Source organism: Hippopotamus amphibius, chromosome 4, assembly GCF_030028045.1.
Source record: "Hippopotamus amphibius kiboko isolate mHipAmp2 chromosome 4, mHipAmp2.hap2, whole genome shotgun sequence".
Taxonomy (NCBI): Eukaryota; Metazoa; Chordata; class Mammalia; order Artiodactyla; family Hippopotamidae; genus Hippopotamus; species Hippopotamus amphibius.
Window position 1 is genome coordinate 45,156,254 of NC_080189.1, and position 23,100 is coordinate 45,179,353.

Genomic DNA, 23,100 nt, shown 5'->3' on the forward strand with positions numbered 1-23,100 from the left:
GAATTGGGAGATTGGGATTGCCATATATATTTTACTAATAAGAAAAAAATATCAAATTGTACACTTTAAATACACACAGTTTATTGTATGTCAGTTATATCTCCATAAAAGTTCTTTAAAAAATTATTAATATAAGATGGGAGGGCTTATTCTGATATGCCAAGCTTATTAATTTCTGATACTCTAAATGAGCTAGAATAGTAAATTACGTACTATATGAAATACTGAAGGTACACATTTTATATCTTTAATGTTTAAGAAGTAAACACACACAATATTACCCTTGCACATAAAGCATGCCGACTAATATTAGAACTCTACTCTCAATAATCTTGAATGTCTTTTAAAAATTTAACAGTAAAAAGGCTGGGGAAAATTGTAGCAGTATAATTTTAAAAATCATCCTATATTTGTTTAACACTTTTATTTTTGTACTGTCCACATAAAGAATTATATAAGGATATTCAGCAGCTTTATTCACTTTAGCCAAAAATTGGAAACCACCCAAATGTCCATCAAAAAGATAATCTACTTAAAATTTACTTTGTATGTATAACCTCTACACAGAGTACTACTAATACACATTGAAAATACTCTTAACATGGTGGTAGTCAACACAAACATTTGTTTTTCATATTAGGCATTAACATATATCTCTACTTGTGCTTTACAATTTAAATCTGCAAGTAAGAGTTTCCATGTAGAATGGAAAAGGGTTAATGTTGTTCATTTCCCATGACAATGTGTTTTGTAGATGAATTTCTAAATTGTTGGAACCGTTTATATCACAGTCATCTGAATAAAGTAGTTTTATGGTAATCATTTTCCTTCTCAATTGAGTAAAATATTTAATAGCTTAGTTATTCCACTCTTAAGAAGGGGACCATGATGAAATATATCTAGAGATCAAAAATGGCTGTCAAATCCTATCAAGACTACCATATTTAACCATCCTCTTGTCAAAGGCAGTCCTGACCACAGACATTCCCCAAACACTTTTCCAGCCTTGGCATTTGGCCACCATGAAAGAAAGTATTTTTTTCAAACACCACCAAAAAATTTTAAATATTCTTTTTAACCATTCCCCCTTTTAGCAATAGCAGGCAAGCAGGCATTTAACCACTAAGTTTCTATAGCGGACGTATAGAGGGAATCAGAATCCACCTTTCAGGAAAAGTAACAACTTTAAATGATCATGTAAAAAAATGAATTTGCAGACCACAGGGAACTCTCTTTATAACCTTCCCCCAGAAACTAAAGGTTTTATAAAACATAATATACAGGAAGAGCTATTTGAAAGTAACATTGTTTTATGGGTCTTGGACCAGAGATTTTATAAATGAATACCAAATATATGAGAAAAACCAGCACAGGATGAGAATCAACACTATCATCCCCTTGATCTTCCAACTTTTCACTGTGGATCCATAAAAGATCTTAAAAACAAATGAGGGAAGTTCTCCAATATTATAAAACACCTATACTTTAATGCTTAAGCAAGGAATGGGAGCCAGCGCAGCATAGGGATTCTTCCATAACATTGTTTTCCAACATTTCAAGCATATCTATTGGAATAGAGGGGCCATATGGTTCACTAGGTGAGACAAGGGTTATCAAAACATTATCTTTTGATTCCCTATAAGGAAAATAGCATTAATCTTTTATTAGCACTAATACCCCTACACAAAAAAGCAAGGCTGTGTTCTGGCTGTTCATTCACCCCACTTGAGCATATCAGTTCACTCTCTAGATGGCAATCAAAGAAACCAGATGGCTTTGGGAAGCATAGCCTCTCAGCAACCACATGTGGCCACTAATACACTTCCTTGGCAGACAAGAAAAAGGCCCCAGTTTAGACAATTAGAAGTTATTTGAAGGCTGAGGATCTGATTATCTAGGGTTGCCTCAAGATGAGGCAAAGGTGATTTACTTATTCTTCAATTCACTATTTTCTTTGGCAGGCTTTTTATTCCAAAGAATTCATGAATTTTTATTTATGTGACAATATAATCCCATACAAGCTTACAGAAGTCATTTTATGATTTAAAAAATATTCCACCATGCTCATATATATTATTAGTAAAATCTGTTCACCTCCTTTACTAGCAATTATATTCCCAAATACACTGAACCTTTTATATATAGTATTTTCTTTCCACCTCCATCACAAACGTGGGACTACTGTGCTGTGAGACCTTTATAATCTATACCATGCCCATATTATGTCTACACTCTGATGTTAACCTTTCCTTGATAAAAATTCTATTTTTTTGAAGTTCCATTTGACAGAAAAAATCAAAGTAAAATAAAAGAACTGGAAGAATTAAAGGAAAATGAGCTTTAACAAGGCACAAAAAGAAGAGAGATAAAAGCATTAAAAAGAAGAAATATCTTTTATACTAGATATTAAAGAATTTAAATAATTTTTTAAATAATGGTGCATTTTATTTATTTTTTTTATTTGGTTGCACTGGGTCTTAGTCGCGACTTGCTGGCTCCTTAGTTGCAGCATGCAAAGTCTTAGCTGTGGCATGTATGTGGGATCTAGTTCCCTGCACAGGGATTGAACCCGGGCCCCCTGCATTGGGAGTGTGGAGTCTTAGCCACTACGCCACCAGGGAAGTCCTGAGAATCTTAATAATTTTTGAAAAATAAAAACTTTTAAATTTGTGCACATTATCACAAATACTCAATTTTAAATATCACATTTTATGCTGAAAAACATATTAATAACAAAAGGATGAATAATGTATAGAAACACAACCCCAAGTAGATGAAAAAACTGATTATTTCTACTCGTAAGTTTGACTTGTGCTGCCCCACTGGCATATTGAGAAACAATTTGAGCAAAGGTGAATCCAGAAAGTCCAAGTAATCACCTCCACTTTTACCACTATGGTGGTTAACAGTACCTACCATAACCCATGTACTGTAGTAGATATTCAACATGTGCTTGTTAAAGAAGAAAACAAAATTCAGAAGTTGGCTAGAATGAGGTCTGGGCTAACATTTGTTTCTGAAAAATAAACTTGAAAGCCTGATGTGTATGACATTGGCCCTGCTCAATTACATGGCTATTTTGCTTCATTCACTCAACAAATACTCATTTAGCCCACTATGTGCCAAGGACTCTGCAAGACATTAGTCACACAATGGTAAACAAAAAACATGGTCTCTGTGCATTAAGCTCACAGAAAAGCCTCCCTCCCCTGCCTCTCTCACAGTTCACATAAATCCTCTAACTAGGAAGGCAATAAATAAGAGGTAATGTATTAGAAATAACATAGGCTTTAGAATCTGAGAAATGGAATATTTCCTGCCATATCAGTAAACAAGGATGTCACAGTCATCAGCAATTGCAGCTCTCCAACGTGAGCTGGTGAGCCCTGAGGAAACTCAGGAAGGAAAGAATACCCGCCATCTCGTAGCCATCAGACCGTAGCCACTCCCTACGATGAGCCCTGAGGAAACTCAGTATATGAAAATACCAGATACTGGCCCCAGATAGCTGAGGTGCATATCAAAAGAATGATTTCAGTGATCCTAGATTCATGCATCTTCCCATACAGAGAAAAGCGCTGGGATATCTGGTTTCCTTCAATTAACAATAATCTTTTGATGTTCCCAACTACCTGCACTTTGCTGCAAAACGTCTATATAACCTGGCTCCCCCCACGCCTCCTCCAAGCAGTTTTCTCAGGGTTACTTGAGATGCTGCCTCCTGGGCTTGAAACTCTAAAAGTTCCCACTGAATAAAACATAACCCTCAACTTTTAGGTTGCGAATAATTTTTTAAGTCCACAAATCATATAACTCTGGATTCAAGGCCTCCCTCTGCCCAAGTATGATTTGCAGCAAGACACTTGTGGTCTGTGAGCTTCTGTTTCCCAATCTGGGAAATGGTTTAAATTAAGTCACTTATCTTACAGGGTTAAATGCAATAAAACAACATAAAGAAGACAATATTAGCTCTCTCCATATAGTATTCTCTATAAATAAATATAAAAATTCCTGCTGGAAAATCAAACTACAGAAGACAGATACATCAAAACTTTGCAAGGGAGAGCTCTTTCTAAGCTTAGAACAAATAGAATAAGTTGAACAGGAAAGGAACGATTTGACCACATTAAAACACACACAATTTAAAATTCAATAACAATCTGGCAAAAAGACATTCACATCAAGTATAAAGAAATTAATCTGTACTAAATAAACAGCTCAAATAATAGAAATAAAATAAAAGATCATCTATCCAGGAGTCTACCAGAATCATTCAAACAACAAAACTGTTAAATCCACAAGAATTTTTACAATAAAATCCCTTCATCAAATCTGGCAGTCCAGGGGCTACTTTCAAAAAACCCTTTCAAAAATGTAACACTGTGGACTAAACAAACAAATAATTAAATGATAAAAAGAATAGTAAACATAACCAGCAGCAGTGGAATAAGAGAAAGAACACAACTTCATGCCATAACCTCCAAAAAATGGTGACATCAAGAAACGCAGATATTTCCAAGAATCTTCAGGGCTAGACTTAGTGCATATTTCCAAGAATCTTCAGGGCTAGACTTAGTGAAGGTACTAAATACAAACTCCACAGAAGGAGGAAGGGTGGCAAGACTGTGAATAAACAAAATTCTGAAAATCTTATTTAACTCCCAAACTTCGGGAAAGACAGATCTAGAAGGAATGTAGGCAGCCCGGAGAAATGGAAACGCCCAGAATGACAGAAGCTCTACCTTTACCACACTCCCTTCCTATCAGACAAGAAGAACATATTTTACCATGCTGGTGTTTTTTCTGCCAAAAGAAAAACAGCAGTAAAGGCCACAGACCATAAAAATAGCAGCCACACTAAATATCTCCAACAGTGATGATGAGTATGAGGAGGGGAAGATGAGCTAGAGAAGCCTCACACATACCCACAGGCAGCCAGAAGAAAAGTAGGGGATGGGAGGAAGATGGGGAGTAGGGGAGGAAGTCAGCATATAGAAGATTCACAGTCTGAGAATACCTTCCCAGCTTCCAAGATAAGAAGTTAAAGGCCATCCAGGTGGAGTAAACAGTGATTTAAGACAATTAACAAAACCACAAAAGACAGGGCTGAGGCCAGATGGTCTAGTATGGCTACCACAGCCACAGATACCCACTGAGCAACATCTAGCCCTCAAAACTGTGTGTCAGAAAGGAAAACAAACTCATCTCTGGCTGGGTGGGAGTAAAGCCAAGGAAAATTCACCAGCACCATAAAAAGGCCCAGACAGAGCTGACCTGGCTACACTTGAGCAAGACAAAGAGAGATTGCCCTGGCATATGCACAAACACACTACAAAAAAACGCAAGAAGAGAGAGAAAGGGGAAGATAACATATGAAAGATAGATGAAGAAAAAACAGAACCAAGAATCAGCAAAGGGCATTGATGACTGTCAGAAGTGCTATCACACATGCTCCCCATCAGTCCCAAAGTACTGATACAGTGTACTCCCCCCCATCAGTCCCACAGTACTGATCCAAGGTACTCCTCATTAGTCCCAGAGTGCTGATACAGGATACTCTCCATCCACCTGCAGACACTGTTACCAAAGATCCTGAGCTGTGATCAGACACACCCTATGTGCACCTCAAGACAACTTTCCCAGAATATAAAATGTGCATAGGTTTAAAATCAATGTGTGAAATCTTTTGCCATTTTAAGGAAAAGGCATCTTACCCTACACTGTTTACTTCCTCACAGCAGGCTGACAGTGAGCTCAAAGCCCACAGATACCAAACTCAAATTTTCACACCTCCAATTACTTTAAAAAGAGACCAAATTAGCATATATTTACCCATTTAGAGTGTGCCTGCTTTGCATACCCTGCAAAACTGCACCTAACAAGTGCTAGCCACACGTAAGACAAATTCTGGGGCTATAAAAGACTCCAAGTCATGGGTGCCCTTCACAGCTCCCTAACCAAGACTAACTATCGTGCATCTGAGCAACATCACCTAGACACATAAGCCCCACTCAACTTTCCCCCTCCCCTGGGAGTTTCGTTGCCCTCTTCCCCTTCTGGGTGGTGGTTCTGTGTCACTGTCTCTGGAAGAGCGCCTGCTGTAAGGGAATTCCCCTCACAAGAAATCCTATCAAAGTACCACCCAAATAAAGCCCATTGTGTGCTACTGCCATCTCATAGTCCTTTGACTTGACAAGCTCTGAAATCCTCAAACTCACCACAGTTAATTAGTCACTGATATTCCCCCAAAGATCCACCCCTCCCCACTCTCAGCCTTATTCGTAAAAGGAGAATCAACCATACCTCCAGCACAAGTAACTGTGGCCAAAGTGTAACCACATTTCTTTGGTGGCAACGACAGTAACAGTTCAGAGATGCCCAACCAGAGCCACTGAATTGGAAAGAGAGCTTTGCTGAGCCTTCTGGGAGGAAAGCAGGCACTTTTTCACATGGACTAGAATCTGAGAAGTAAGATTTAGAGCTGCTATAGCCATTTTGTAACTAGGGGGAAATAGACAGTCCAAGGAAATGGAAGCAAAAGATGAAAAGAGAGAGACCAGATCTGATCACGTTGAAGGCCCAGATGATGAGAACCAGTAAATTTCTTAGTCTTGCTTAAGCCAACTGTCAACTGCAATCAAAAGAATTCTCAGTTGTACCAAAGGCAAGATTGGAGAGAAAAAAGAAGCATACCCAATGGAAAAGCAGAATTGTGGCCTAAACATAAATTGGGAAGTTCTGGGTTTTGATGGTAACACTTCTTTAAGTCTTGAGTTGTCTGTTACCATGTAAGTTCAAAATAGAAATACTCTCATGAAAAAGAAAAATTTACGACTGGGATTTCCCTGGTGGTGCAGTGGTTAAGAATCCACCTGCCAATTGCAAGGGACATGGGTCCAATCCCTGGGCCAGGAAGATCCCATATGCCAAAGAACAACTAAGCCCTGCACCACAACTACTGAGCCTGTGCTCTAGAGCCCTCGAGCCACAACTACTGACCCCGCATGCTGAAACTACTGAAGCCCGCATGCCTAAAGCCCGTGCTCAGCAACAAGAGAAGCCACCACAATGAGAAGCCCATGCACTGCAACAAAGAGTAGCCCGCACTTGCCACAACTAGAGAAAGCCCGCATGCAAGCAACAAAGGCCCAATGCAGCCAAAATAAATAAACAGATAGGCATTTTGTTCACCAGATCAAGATTTCATCTTGTGTCCTCAAAGACTTCTCCTCAAAGACATCATAATCTTTTTACTCTGAGAAACTAGTACAGTGCCTGGGCATTCAGAAGACTCTCAGTAAATGGGCATTGGATGGCTGGGTAGATGGATGGATGGATGGATGGATGGATGGATGGATGGATGGATGGATGGATGGATGGACGGACGGACAAACAGGCAGAAAGAGAGATGATGCAATTACCACACTTGCTCTAGTCCCTGAAAGTTCCCATACATCTCCAACAAATCAACTATTTCTTCCCACTGTCCTTGTTGCACAGTTGAAAGATCACTATACATTATAAGGTTCACCAACCTGTCTCAGCCCTACAGGACAAATTTTGGGTAACTGAGGATGTAACTAACTATAGGGTCTCTAAGTCACATTATGAGTAAAGGAAATTTTAGCTCAAATTTATCTTGATAGTAGCAAGATACATTACACAGACTACATAAAGTATCATATTTTACCAAGCTAAGTATACATAGTTTTTTACCTTAAAACAATAACATTCTTTCTTCATTCCACCACTGGCTTTTTGTCAGTAAATTTTTTTTTATTATTTTTTATAAATTTATTTATTTATTTATTTATTTATTGGCTGGGTTGGGTCTTGGTTGCTGCGGGCGGGCTTTCTCTAGTTGTGGTGAGCAGGGGCTACTCTTCATTGTGGTGCGTGGGCTTCTCATTGCGGTGGCTTCTCTTGTTGCAGAGCACAGGCTCTAAGTGCATGAGTTTCAGTAGCTATGGTATGCAGGCTCAATAGTTGTGGCACACAGGCTTAGTTGTTCTGCGGCATGTGGAATCTTCCCAGACCAGGGCTTGAACCTGTGTCCCCTGCATTGGCAGGCAGATTGTTAACCACCGTGCCACCAGAGAAGTCCCTTGTCAGTAAATATTAGTGCTGTCCTTTTTTAAATACTATTCTGAAATGGCAAGCATATCTTAATTAGGTAAAGCACATGTCAACAACCATCGGAAGTTGCAGTGACACAGCGAAACAAAAGCAGAGGAAAATCTGGCAGAAATACCATTTGTTCCTTTTTTCAAAAACAAGTAGAGTTCAAATTACCAAGCAAAATAAATAGCACCAATTTTAGTAACATATTTTTAAATTAATTCAAATCTACCTTTTCAAAATTGATTTAGTATATTTCCAAACTATAATTTGCTTGTCCATGCTCATGCCACTCACTAAAGTTTGCAAGCATTAATTTGTTAATAGGATAAAAAGCAAAGATAAACCCCCATATTTACAAAAACCCAGAGTCACATGTTCCTTCAAAAAAGCAGCTTAAGATTAAAATCAAAGAAACTATAAACATTCTAAACTTCAAACACATCTTTCACATCCCTCTGTTAAAAAAAAGAAAGCCCAATATAGCCACTAATATTGCACATTTCAATCATTTCCCTCTAAAAAGTATAATATGGAAAGAATTTTTCTTTAAATTCTGGAATGGTAGGTAGTAGTTTGAATAATGAAAGCTATTAGGCAAATATTCTTCAAATAGTTCCTAAAACTAGATTTCCTATTTCCTTAGCACTTCTTTTTTATTAATAGACATCGTAACATAGCTTGAGGTACAACCAAAACTTACTGCACCAAATGAATGCACCTTTGAGTTTCTCAAATGTATAAAGGCTATTTTTGAAAGATTTTCTTAACAAACAAGCAAACAAAACCAGGTTAGAAAAAAACAGTAATTACTCTTTTGCTAATTTCAAATAATATATTACCCCCCCCATATATACCCTTTCTGATTACTTTAGGGGGTACTTTTCTTATAAACCAAAGCACCAACCCAAAAAAATGAAATTGAGAAAGCAAATATCTGACCCAGAAACTACCCAACATGTTTTCCATAATCTATGAATGACCAAAGTTATCCAAACCAAGTACACGTCTTTCTAACAGGAAAGTTTTTTTCCTGAATCAGGAAGAAGGCAAATTTACTCACAGCCTAGGTAGCCCAGTTTAGCGTGGTTAACACCATAAGATACTAGAAGCAGAGAGCCTGGGTTGGAATCCCTCCTCTACCATTTACTAAGTACATCTTAAGTTCCTCAACCTGTAAAGCACTTAGGACAGTGCCTGGTACAAAATAAACACTCCGTAGATGCAGGGTGGCAGCAAATCTCTAGATCTCTGCAACTTGGCATCAGTTGGGAGACTGTCAGAAATTCAAACTCTCAGGTCCAATTCCAGACTTACATAGTCAGAACATACAATTTTATCATGATCCCATTATGATTCAGATGCAAATTAAAATTTGAGAAGCACGGATAGAAAGAATTTTTACATTACATTCTGAGATGTTACCTATAATAATTAATTTTCTAAAAACCACTCCATTGCTCTTCTGCAGCCTGAAGAAGTTACATTTATTTTTAGTAAAAGGCAAAGTATTATTTGGGATAAAAATTCTTCCATTAGTGACTTCTTAACCATACCTTTGTATTCAAAGGGAGACCCAACTAAAGCCCAAGGTTGTAGAGGACTGCCATCTAGTGGTAGTTCATTCTGATACGCAAACCAAATAAACTCCCTCTACCTTTCAGTGCTTTAAACACAGTCGTTTAACAGGCTGCTAGGTTTTCTTTTTGCCTAACTCCTTTCTTGAGGACTACTGACACGATTACCCAACTCAATAATTCCACAAGACAACATCTTAAATACAGAGGAAGGCAGAAGACAGGAATTTTTAAATTTCCTTTTTTAAACTCAGATTTAAAAAAAAAAAAAAAGGAAAGGAAAGAAAAAAGAAAAAAACCTCATAACAAGTCCAGGGAAGTTTTCAGATTAAAAGATTGACCCACTCTCTCCTATGAGGTACATATTAGACACACACTAGTGGCATCAGGCTTAGAAAATAGGCTTTCTTTTGAAATGTGCATTTCTTGGGGTGACTTTTACTTTCTTCTTATGTTCTCCACTTTTTACAATTTATTTATTGATTTTGCAGGGGTGCTTTTCTGAGAAAAAAAGCATTTTGTAACCTTCTGACTCAATAACTCCACTTCTACATTCTATCCTAGGGACATAATCAAACCTGGACAAAGATTTATATTCAAAGATGTTCATTTCAGCAAAACAAACTTAACCTTAACAGCTTCATAATAAACCACTGAATCTTTGCATCAAAACTTACTTAATCATTCTCCTCTATTACTCATTTATATCACTTCTAATTTTTCTATATTACAAATAAATACATGTATATACAAAAGGAAGGGAGGACAGAAAGAGGAAGGAAATAATTAAATACATGGCAACTTGATATGACTTTTTCATGTTGGATCATTTCCTAATACACATTCACATAAACCACATATCAGCATTCAATAACATTTTCACAGTTCTTAACAGCCAATCTACTTTATAAGAGTATTGTAAAATATCACACGGCCACAAGCCACGTAGGATGTACAGACTGTACTACCACCACTCTAGCAGAAAGTTTTATCCCATCGATAATTTTTTAACAGTTTGACAATTAAGATACAACTCAACAGTTTTCACTGTATTTATAGAGTTGTGCAACCATCACCATAATCTGAGATCATTTTCATCATCCCAGAAAGAAACCTTATAACCATTAGTAGTGACTCCCCAGTCCCCCTGCCTATCCACCAAAATGGCTAATTTTTACTAATTTACCACCCCATTACTTTTTCATGTTTTCTTTTAGATACTTCAATGATATGTAAGTGCTTCAAACCCGTGGAACAGAATAATTGCTTCTGCTACTTGGGTATCTCTCTGTTTCAAATTGGGGGATATCTTGCTTAACCATAGGAAAGTAAGATTGTTATAATTGCCTCTTGTTTTTTTCAAAAGGTTCTTCTTAAATGTAAGGCATAATTTAAGAACGCAGAGAAAATATATAAGCACAAAGTTTCCTATTCTTTTCAAAACTAGTAGCAACTCTAATTACTTTGAAAGTCCAATAATGAATCTAGCAAAAATGTCACACAAAAGCAAGGAATTTCTTTAATTTATTTAAAACTTTATTTTCATTAGGTTAACTTGATCTGGTAATAAAACTAAAAGTACAGTGCAATCAATGTAAGATAACATTTGACATGTGATCTAAAGAATCGTCCTTTTAAAAATAAATGTATTGATGCTACCAAAAAATAAAAACACTTTCATTTAGCCAAAGCACTTTTTCCTAATATAATATCTTTTTTTACTCCAGATGTACAGAACTTAGCAATTTTTCTTTTGGGGATATAGTAGGGGAAAGAACAGTGAAAACATTTAATTAAACAAGGGAGACCTAGGTTCCCCGATCATATCAGACATTTTTTTAAAGAACAGTGGAAATCAGTTCTAACAGCTGAAGCTGGGAGGGGACACCTCACAGAAGTTAGCCTCTCATCAAGTTTTAGCTTTTTCTCTCCTCTCTTCATCTAACTCTAGACATCTCCCATATTCTTCAAATAATCCAAACATTCCTGTTACTTAAGTTAAGCAACACTGCAATCCAGCCAAGTGTTTTGTTTCATACCACTTTAATTACACAAAATGTTTATTTGTACATTACCACCCAAAATATTCTTTCTTGCCTTTACCTTTATGTATGAAAAAAATGAGTTCACATGAATGAAGGATACTTCCAAAATAAAGACATTTTTTCATGTCACTAAAAAAAAATCTAACATAGGTAGCCTACTTTTTATTAACACAACAGTTTCACACAAAGCTCATAAAAACTTGAGCCCAAAGAGAGCTATATTATAAAATCCCTAGTTACATGTTCAGCAGATGCGCCCCCACCCCCTCACCCCCCCACTAACACACACACACACACAGTCACACAGGTAAGTGTCACCACCTGGCTTCCTATCCTCATTTCAGCACCAGCAGCTACTTTATCACCCTGTCATAGTTAAGTGAGAGGAGTTAGATTGTAAATAATTCTCTCACGCCAACAGCAACAGTATACACAAGCAAGCACCAACCCCTGGTAACTCAAGAAGCTCTAGAACTGGGGTGGTAGCGCTTGTGCTAATTGGAAAAAGATACCACCAGGGTGGGAGGAACCTAGCCTCACTGAGCCAGTACCGGGTAAAGGTGATGCCTTTGTGAAATTTAGGAAAGGCATCCTTCCTCTGGGGATGTTTATTCCAGGCCAGGGCACATGGCCTGAAGAGCAGGATCAGGTCTGCATTTCAGTCTTCACATGCCCCTGGTCCAGGTGCCCTGCTTTAGAAACAATCTGCACAACCCTCTACAGTGGCCCTGGAGGTGGGTGAGGTGGACACAGGAGTCTACAACTTCACCCTGCCTATACCAAGTAGAGCAGAGACCTCCATCAATGAAGAGATCAATCCCTTTTTCCACTGAGAGGGGCAGGCACACAGTTCCACCACAGAAAAGCTCAATTTCAGTCAGCTCATGTATAAAAGACAAAATCTGAAGAAAAGACAGTTTTAGAAATGTTTCTGTAGACCACATAAAAGTGCTGGTTATATGAAAATCATACACATTCAATGTTTAAAGTTTTCTTTTTTTATTACTTTGCCCAAGTATTTGAACATAAAGTTTCAATAAAATATGTTTAACTTTCTCTGAGATTCATACCACATAATCCTCTCTTTTTATATGGAAAATATTCTGGTCCTTACAATAGCACACTCATGATCAAATGCAAATTACCTTTTACACCACCAAATGATCCATAAGTCATATTGCAGGCTATTCTCTGAAGATTATGCTCATACATCAATTTGATCTGATATTGGTTCCCATGTTCCACATTACCCAAGGTTCCTAAAAAGAAAAAATAAAAGGATTGCTTTGTATTTGCTTGCATTAAAAAATATTAATATCTTCTCATCCTCCATACCAATTCCAAGTAATTCAATTTCAGTGAAATTTAAAATGACAAAGCACAAAAACATATGTATTATAAACAATTAGCATACTGATGACACAGAATGCCAGCACAGTTAAAACATTTTAAGTCTCAGCTAGAATATACCATTAGATGAAATACTGTCTTGGGTGACATTTTATTATCTATTTCCATTATGTCCGAGTGAAGTGTAATTAGTTAAATAACAACAAAATACTCCAATTTCAGTTCTGAAATAAATGAGGTTAAGTTCCCTGCACTTATAACAATGAAAGAGCAAAGACATGATTCAAAGGGTCTAAGAAAAAAATTCCCCACACTTTCAAGCAATTTAATTTTCTGTCCCAACTCTCAAAATATTCAAGCCCCTAATACATTATGTTCTAATTTAATAGAGAGATCTAAAGCTTCCCTCAGCAAGTAAATAAGACAATATGTTTTCTCTGAAGTCTGCCAAGAAGAATCTCCTTCAAAACAAAGAAAAATCCTTTCCCTGCATTTAATAGATCATATGTCCTACAATCACTCTGTAGTTCATTTCAAATGAAAAGATTCTATATCTATATTTTATTCTCTAGTTGTTAGGCTTTCTAGAGTGTATACAATTAGAGCTACAGCCTAGTGATCAGGCAAGAACATTACGATTAAAAGAGGTGTTAGAAAGAAAAATGATTCCAAATGCAACATTTTTCGTTAAGAAGCATCTTTGTCATTCATTCAAAAATGCAAAAGTTAAAGAAAAAATTAAAATATCACAGAGCAAATGAAATAGTCCCAAACTGGATAACATTACATAATTAAAACAATCTAAATATATATATTTGTATGTATGTAGGTGTATACATATTTATACATGTGCATTCATTTTTTTGTTTTTGTTTTTGTTTCTGTTTTTTGTCCAGAAGAATTTACCAGTGCACACTGAGGTTGTAAGAACATAAGTATTTCTACTTCCATTTTAGAACTGAGGCACCTTAAGTTTTAAAAAATTTTTCATAAATTCCCCCCAAAATCACATAGCTGATAAAGGACACAGTACTCAAACTAGGTCTCCAGAGTCACCCCAAAAAGAGATGGCATAAGAATATCCAGCTCAGTGACAGTAAATATGAATCATTACTCAAATTGAAAGCAAAACACAAAGAAAGCCCAAATCAAGAGAATGGGTGTGAGAAATCCAAATCCTAGAAGCTAATATTTACAGCAAATTCCAAAGGAGAGTATCTTTTGTATATGCAATAGGTCCATAGTCACTCAGATTTATTGTATCTGTTAAAAAATTCCCCCATATTGACATCATAAAAATAACTGTCAATTTGAACTAAAATTTATCTAATAACTGAAACAAAATTTGTAAGTTACCTTTTTATATTTATTAAGGGCCAAAATGCTGAGACCAAATCATAATTAACTTTCATACTGGTACCCACAGAACCATGTCAGAGAATAAAACCTGCATAAGCCTCAAATAAATACCTTGAGGTCTGGTTGAGTTAAGACAACCAGAAACCAAGAAATTGGAACTGTAAAGAGAAATACTTGAGGTTCACCAAAGAAAATGTACTTTAAACCACCATAAGTCAGCATCTAATGAATTTTGTTGTTGCTAGCGAACATTTCTTAAGACTCGTGTCCTAAGTACCCATAATTGTCCTCTATTAGTCATAAGCAATCCTGCACACAATTCCTCACAGGAAGAAGATTCCAAGAAACCCTCTACAGTGATAGAAATTTAAGTATGCATGGAAATAGCAGACCAAGAAAATGTAATAGCCTTTGTACCTGAAAGAATAAATAAACAATGGGAAAATGTTAACCAAGATAAGAAAACCTTCCACTGAGTCAATATTAACTATTCTTACATAAAATTAAGAAGTCTAGATTTGAATACAAATTCTACATTAGAAAAAAATGTTTCTTACCTGAGACAGAGTAGACACACAGTTTTCTAGAATGCAACACAGCCAAATGAAGCATTTCGGTACCTCTGAAAAATGGGGAAATTTTTAAAAGTTTAGATACTAGTTTCAGATGTAACTCAAAAAATGACAAAATGATTTTAAAAAGAGATTATAACCATAACCTATCATGAGTGAACTAAATAATTCACTAGATAACATTCAAAACTGAAAAATAAATTTAAAAACAAACAGCCACTTTGACAATCCCAGAGGCCCAAGGACTCTGCCTCAAGGAGTTGCCTTCAGATTGAAGCCAAAAGGGAGTCTCCCAGAAAGAGTCATATCAGAGGCCCCTTCATGAGTGCTCTCCTACAATAAAGAGATTCATGTGGGATTTCCCTAGCAGGCCAGTGGTTAAGACTCTGCGCTTCCACTGCAGGGGACACAGGTACGATCCCTGGTCAGAGCGAACTAAGATCCCACAAGCCAAGCAGTGTGGCAGGGAGGGAATGAAGGAGAGAGAGAGAAAGAGACCCACGTTCTGGTCCTGGTTCACAGGCTAACTGATCTATGACCTTAGGCAAGTCACTTACACTCTCTAAGTCTATTTCCCCTTTTGGAAAATAAGGGGTTTAAATTAAAGGAAATAAAAATTATGTGAAAGCACCTTGTAATGTATAAAGCACCACAAAATGCTAATCATCATTGGTAAATGACATATACCACATCCAGATCTAAAATTTTACTAAACGTATTGAAAATATTTCAGTTTGGTCTAAATCTTAAATAGAAATAAACTGTCACTGTCACCATTACACTTCCCAGCCCCTACCAAGTGGTTTCCAGAGACGCAGCACAATCTAGAAATCCTAAATTCAAAGACTTCAAGGGTCAAGCAAAGGTTGTAAATGAATAAACAGTGTAAACAGCTGTGATCAACTGGAGACTACAGGAGGCCAATGACTATTGAGTTCTGGACTTGTGGCCAGATAGCCAAATTTTTTCCAAGAAAAGCAAGAAAGCAGGGATTTTATGTGAAAATTCCTCATTCTTAAATGTTGGCAATTCTTTTAAATTTAAAACTAATCTGCAAGCAGGCCTCTGGTGTCTGACCTCTGATGCAGACTCTGTTCTAAACTAAAAGGACTATAATTGAAGTCTGAAGACCTGGATTGGGGTCTTGACTCTGCACTTTGATATTTCTGTGATCATTTACTCTTTCAGAGTGTGAGTTTCTCACTTATAAAATAAGAATTATGTTAGGTAATACCTGCAAAACATTGTTACAGTGAATACATAAATACTCACCAACTCACTCTACTACCAGAAAATGAAAACATACACAACTATCACATAATCAAGACCACCTTCAAAAATTTTTATATGTACCCTGAACATTCAAAACAATTTTTCCATCATGCACAGGAAAAGAACATGATGTCATGGTAAGACAGTAAAGAATGGAGTGAGACAGACCTGGGTCTGAATCTTGGCTGTATGACCTAAAGCTCTAAGCTCTACTCGTTTCCTTATCTCTAAATGCAGATCACATCTTATAGATAAGATTAATGAGATAGTACTAGTCAATTAATACTAGTACAGTATCCACTTGTTAATGGTAACCTCCTCCCTTCCAACAAGTGATCGCAGAGATGAAAGCCTCACTACTATATAAAACGAATGTGACAGCATTCCACTTTTTTAAAAAATGAAAAGGTAAAAATGCTTTTTAGATGCAAGAATTCTTTTGTTTTCTTACTTTATAAATCCAACATGTTTAATACGTGCTAGGTACTCAGTGGGCACCTAATCATCAGCAGCTTTTAGGTGGAGTAGATATTTACCAGCCACGTCAGTCATAAAATCCTGATCCAGCCTGTCACAGTGCATAAAGGTCCCCTCTCATGTCCTGGCCTATAGCATCCATGAAGCAGCTTCCCATCAGAATGAAACATATTACTAGAAGAGGGTTAATGCTCAGGAGCAGTCATTTAGGTTTTTCTACTAGGAGTCAGGGCCCTGAACAAGTGGAACCTAAGGCAAATAAATTATGATGAGCCATTGGAGTGAGCCAAAATCCAGAGCTTAGGGCACTCCCAGACTTAAGAAGGCAAAAGGGGGCTCAAAAATAAAAGGTAGGCGAAAACAAGGCCACCTCTGTCCACATAACATTTCACAATACTTTTATAAATGACTAAGAAATACAGGCTTAATTTTAAGAAAATTCATGTATGAAAATAAGATAAAATCAGCAATATCATCAGTAAATAAAAAGCAGACATATTACACAAAATGCAAAATAATAAACGGTCTTCTAAAAAAAAAAATTAGGTTTAAAAGTAAAGTACTTTGAATCAAAGACTTACTCTGTGGGCTGAGCTGGCTTCTTTTAAGAAACTAAGGATCTCTCTACCCTAAATAAGTAATTCATTTTAAAGCTTCAAAATTATGCACCAAATAGCATAACTGCTATGATGTCTAATTTTTTTAAACAGACATTTATATATTCTGGACAATTAGTGCTTTCAGTGAGTGAATCTTTCTATTTCTTTACTTGGTTATTTTTCAACAGCTTCTCTCTTTTCCTTTAAGCTTCTGACACATCAGGCATCTTAGTTCTGTTACTGTAAAAAAAAGTCCTAAATCATTCTATCTTAAATGTACAGGTTTCCATATTTTAAAATGTTTGGTACATGTGGAACACCTAAGTGACAATATACAGGAAATACACTTAATTCATAGTCTTTTTTTTTTTAAATCCACAAAAGTGACACAGTAAGGGATTGATATACACCAAGTAGTAAGATAAAACATCAGAATTAGTGGGCTGTACTTACGAAACAAACTTTCCTACTTCTACTTGCAGTATTGGATCTCGTAAATGCACTTCTAGAAGCAAATCTTCAGCTTGAGCTCCATCTCCTGTTTTTACAGGATGAGGATTAAAGATTCTTAGGTATCCCATATAGCTACCCACAATTATTTTATCTGTAAAGAGATTTTTTTAAAGATATAGGAAGAAACAAATTAGCAACAAAAATTTTTTGGAAATAAGATTTCTAATGTCTAAAAGAGGAATCTAAAAATTAAAAGAATCCAGTTTTGCTTCATATACAAACACCAATCTGCCAACAGAATATACAATTAAAGTGAACTTATTTTAATAACATATAGCATTCCAAAAATAGCTTTACCTCACCAATATTCAAATGTACTAACATATTACATTTTTCTTAAGCCTTGATTTGGTATTAGTAGCCATAATTTAAAACAGTCAAAGCAAGACCTTTTAACAAAGGACCAGTATCAGGTTGTAAAGTGATTTCATCGTGAAGTGTCAACTCTACACCTGGTTTTGGCTGTCGAAAACACTGTATTAACTCAGTGTAAAAACACTGAGGCTTCAGGCTTCCCTGGTGGCGCAGTGGTTAAAAATCCACCTGTCATTGTGGGGGACATGGGTTCAATCCCTGGTCTGGGAAGATCCCACATGCTGCAGAGCAAGTAAGCCCGTGTGCCACAACTACTGAATGAAGCCTGCATGCCTAGAGCCTGTGCTCCGCAACAAGAGAACCCAGCTCAATGAGAAGCCTGCGCACCACAACGAGTAGCCCCCGCTAGTGGCGACTAGAGGAAGCCCATGCTCAGCAAAGAAGACTCAATGCAGCCAATAAATAAATAAATAAATAAATAAATACACAGGTCTTACCAGACAGAGTGTTCTGATTTACAATGTCTAGTCTTGGGTCCAAAACGGGAAAATTGTAGGATAGGTATTATGGGTTGAACTGTGTCCCTCCAAAAGATACGTTGAAGTCCTAACCTCTGTACCTTTGACTTTATTTGGAAATAGGATCTTTGCAGACATTTATAATCAAGTTACGATGAGGTCACAGTCGATTAGGTATGTAAAAGGACTCAATTAGTACCCATATAAGAAGAGAAAACAGAGACGGGGTGGGGGGGAGGAGAATGCCACATGAAGACACAGAGACAAGCAAGGAGAAGATGATCATGTGACAAAGGAGGCAGAGATTGGAGTGATACATCTTCAAGCCAAAGAATGCCTGGGGACTACCAGAAACTGAAAGAGGCAAAGAAGGATCCTAGAGGCTTCAGAGGTAGCATGGTGCTGCCAACACCTTGATTTTAGACTTCTAGACTCCAGAACTGTGACAGAATAAATTTCTGTTGTTTTATGACAGCCAATTTGTGGTACTTCATTATGGCAATCCTAGGAAACTAACACTTTGGATTGTTTGAGATCCCTGGATTAGTAGAGTACATTGACTTTTTTTCTATCTACTTAAAAGAAGGAGTTGTATACACTTATTTATTGAGAGCTTATTATGTGCCAGGCAATGGTCTAAGTAGCTTATATATACTAACTCATTAAATCCTCATAGTAACCCTGTGAGAGAGGTACTATCCTAGGAATTTCAATCCTGAATAGAGACACACATGTCATTAAGAATCTGGTGCTACTATTCACAATAGCCAAGACATGGAAACAACCTAAATGTTCATTGACAGATAAATGGATAAAGAGATGTGATACATGTATACAATGGAATACCACTCAGCCATAAAAAAGAATGAATTAATGCCATTTGCAGCAACATGGATGGACCTAGAGATTATCATACTAAGTGAAGTAAATCAGAGAAAGACAAACACCATATGATATCACTTATATGTAGAATATAAAATATGATACAAATGAACTTATTTATGAAACAAACATTCACAGACATAGAGAACAGACTTATGGCTGACAAGGGGGAGGCGAGATGGGGGAGGGATGAATTGGGAGTTTGGGATTAGCAGATGCAAACTATTATACATAGAATGGATAAACAACAAGTTCCTACTCTACAGCACAGGAAACTATATTCAATATCCTGTGATAAACCATAATGGAAAAGAATATAAAAAAGAAAATAAAAAGTGTATAACTGAATCACTTTGCTGTACAGCAGAAATTAACACAACATTGTAAATCAACTATACTTCAATTAAAAAAAAAAAAGAATCTGGTGCTAGGTAGTCTGATGGCAGCCTCAGAGGTCTACAGAGTCTCTGGAGATATACTGGTTCCTCATTCTGACTAAGGCTTGGCCAAATGAACTCTTCCTGCATTCATGAGAGCTATGTAACTCTCATTCCAATCTCTCTTTTATTTGCATTTATCATAATTGTTTCCTGTCACTTATGGCAAAAAAATAAAATAAAATATTAATTGATATAAAAATTAGCACCAATAAATAAACTCCAGACACCAATTCCTGCACAGATATTTGGAAATTTGTTCTCGAGCTGAGTTGGGGCACAAAGCATTAAGACTCCTATTCATATTCTAGGTGGAGTTAAATAGCACTGTATGAAGTGACGTGAGGGTTAATCAAGTTAACACCTCCAAGTATCTGGAACATTTGCACCTATTGCAGGTGACACTCTAGTGAACTTAATAACTGCTGCCAAATGAACAGGAAGGAGGAATGCCAAACCACATGTAAGATGGCTTATTCTAAGGGCACTGGATAATTTAAAGTACAAGAATGATAGGTTTAAATCTCAAAATTCTCATCTCAGGGTAAAGAATAAAACTCAGCATCTTTGGGAGTCTGCAGAAAGAATTTCTTACCTCTTTTAGCAGGGGGCTTAACCCCTAAGAATCTAGTTCAGGAATTAACTATAGGTTTTCAGTTACAGTAACAAATGAGTTCACAGTCTCTCCAGGTTTCTTACATAAAAGTAAAGACATTGATCAGAAAGAATAGCACTCAACTTCAACATAGCCCTATCCTCAGGGGTAAGAGGAAGCCAGGATGACCAAGTCCACATGGTGACAATTTAACCCCTAGAATTAAAATGTGTATGTGTGATTATTAAAATAGACAGCAGAACTATTACAGTAATGAGATCTCAGGTAACAGTCTAACTATCACTAATTTCAAGCTGTAATTAATTAATATGGGATCCCCAGGGATGGAACTCATTAAGGCCCTTTTTTCCTAGTGATTGATTTCTTTTTATTACTGAGTAGTATTTAATTGTAACAATGTACTACAATGTGTTTATCAAATTAAGGACTTTTTTTAAGTCTATAACCAAAAATAATCCAGGTCTATGAAAAAGAGGACTAACTCAAGCCACCATATTAGACAGTCATGGCATTGCACTGATCCCCATACTTAAGTCAATTTACAGACTCAATGTCACTTAAAGACAAGGCTGTATATAGACAGCTGTAACACCACACATGCCTAATATGAAGTTTCCTCAGATTCTTCCCTATCACACCAGTAGTCATTTATCCAAGTGTACTGAGGAAAGGTATATACCTAACCTTTATGAGAACACTGAACACTGGCTCTAAGTTCCTGCTAATTCTGGAAGCCCAGGAAGATACTGTTATTGCCAGTTATGGAGATCCAATGATACATGAACTTCCTAACTTAGTTTACCCAGTGGGAAAGCAAAGCCAACCTATGATTTCTCAGCCAGTATCTGAGAGTTTAAAGGAAATGTATTTCCATAGAAAATGGTAGAATATCCATTTGGTTCTCTCACATGTATAGTGAGAGATACTACATTGAAAGGACTATATGGAAGCCAGTGGAACTCCATCTCTCCGGCAGGGAGAAAATCGAAATCAATACCCCTCCTAAACCTGACTTGGGGTGGTTTCCAAAATTTGATTCCAAAAACCTTCCCTGTGTAATATGTGATAATTCCTATAAAAGCCCTGTTTAATAACCAAATTTGCTGATATTAAAGTCTAATTAATGGGTCTTATAGAGTTAGGGTTGATCAGCATAACTTAAACAGTAACTCTACATTCTTCTGTTATTTCACAAATTATTTTTTCTTGGAGCCAACTGATATATCCCATCTGCTTGAGTACAGTTCTAAATCTTAGCAATGATTTTCTCCTTTCCAATACACGGAGACCAACAGAAACAGTTTGCTTTCACTTGACAGGAGCAGGAGTACAGCTTTACATGTACGACCACAATCCAATCTGCAGGAACCAGGACTACCTCATCATTTCATAAGGGCCCCCATCCAATCCATCTACCCCCCACAGAATATGATCTTAGAGGATCTTGTACACCTGAGATAGAAAATCTTCATATATAATAATCACCCCAGAATATTATGATGTAGGTAGTCCAGGCTTTGAGAAATAATGATCAGTGGTTTTTTTTTTCTATGTGGAACACACACACACACAGAATGATTTTTGTATAGCATGCTTGGGAAAACAGAGGAAGCTGCTCACAACTGGATGCAAACTGGGGGGATGCAACACCTCAGCATATTGGTAACCCACTGGTGGCACCCCAGTGAGGAACTCTAATAGAAACGATGAGTGAACACTATGTTATTCAGATAATCAGTAGGTATAGTTTCCAACAAAGCTGAGCTTTAAGTAGTTTGGGCAGAGGTGGGTTTGAAATTGTTTCTCTCTGGCAGGTATTTTTGTGGTATGATTCTTCTATGCTGCCAAATTATAGGGCAATCATAAGTTTTAACAAACAGTTGGGCAGGAGGCAGGGTTGATAATCTTTGAAGAACTGCTCAGGACACCCTCTGAATAAAAGACCTTCACATCTCCTATCACTAGGTGGGCAGGGCCCAGATTTTCCTTAGAAACAAGTCAGTAGGTGCTCAGTACAGTTTAGTGCCTCCCACACTTTGCCAATATAATTTTCTCCTTTCACCTTATCCTCCAAATTCTACTGTTTTCATTACAGTAAAATATAGGCAAGAGAAAGAGAATGAAGAAAAATGTAAGGGGACAATATTTATATACAATGAATAAAAGAAAAATAATTATAATAAGTTTTCTTTTTAAGAGGCCAGTAACTATCTGAATTACAAAAAAAACTCATGTCTATAAATCATTCAAACCAAATATGAATTTCAAATAGCAATAATATAGTACTACATGTCTTAAAGACACAATATATGAAGATGCAAAGAGGAGCAAATAACATAAGAATAAAATAGAATATTGTTCCTGATACCAAAATATAAAAATGAAAGCAATGATTTAACAATTGTTTTCTACAAGCAGAGCAAACATAATTTCTCCATTCTGGTAAATAG

At 36.7% G+C, this 23,100-nt stretch overlaps 1 protein-coding gene across 10 annotated transcripts in view; it reads right to left on the minus strand.

The window, feature by feature from the left end:
* The window catches only part of BBS9 (Bardet-Biedl syndrome 9), a 452,928-nt gene that overhangs the window by 410,217 nt on the left and 19,611 nt on the right, over nucleotides 1–23,100 (minus strand). For 9 of the 10 annotated variants that reach the window (XM_057732077.1, XM_057732081.1, XM_057732080.1 and 6 more), the window contains 3 exons: nucleotides 17,823–17,973; nucleotides 15,007–15,071; nucleotides 12,886–12,999 (listed from right to left, as the gene is read on the minus strand). In XM_057732077.1, the coding sequence (XP_057588060.1) occupies nucleotides 12,886–12,999; nucleotides 15,007–15,071; nucleotides 17,823–17,973 (330 nt within the window). The remainder of the gene's footprint in view (nucleotides 1–12,885; nucleotides 13,000–15,006; nucleotides 15,072–17,822; nucleotides 17,974–23,100) is intronic. The other variant, XM_057732084.1, reaches the window with a different exon arrangement.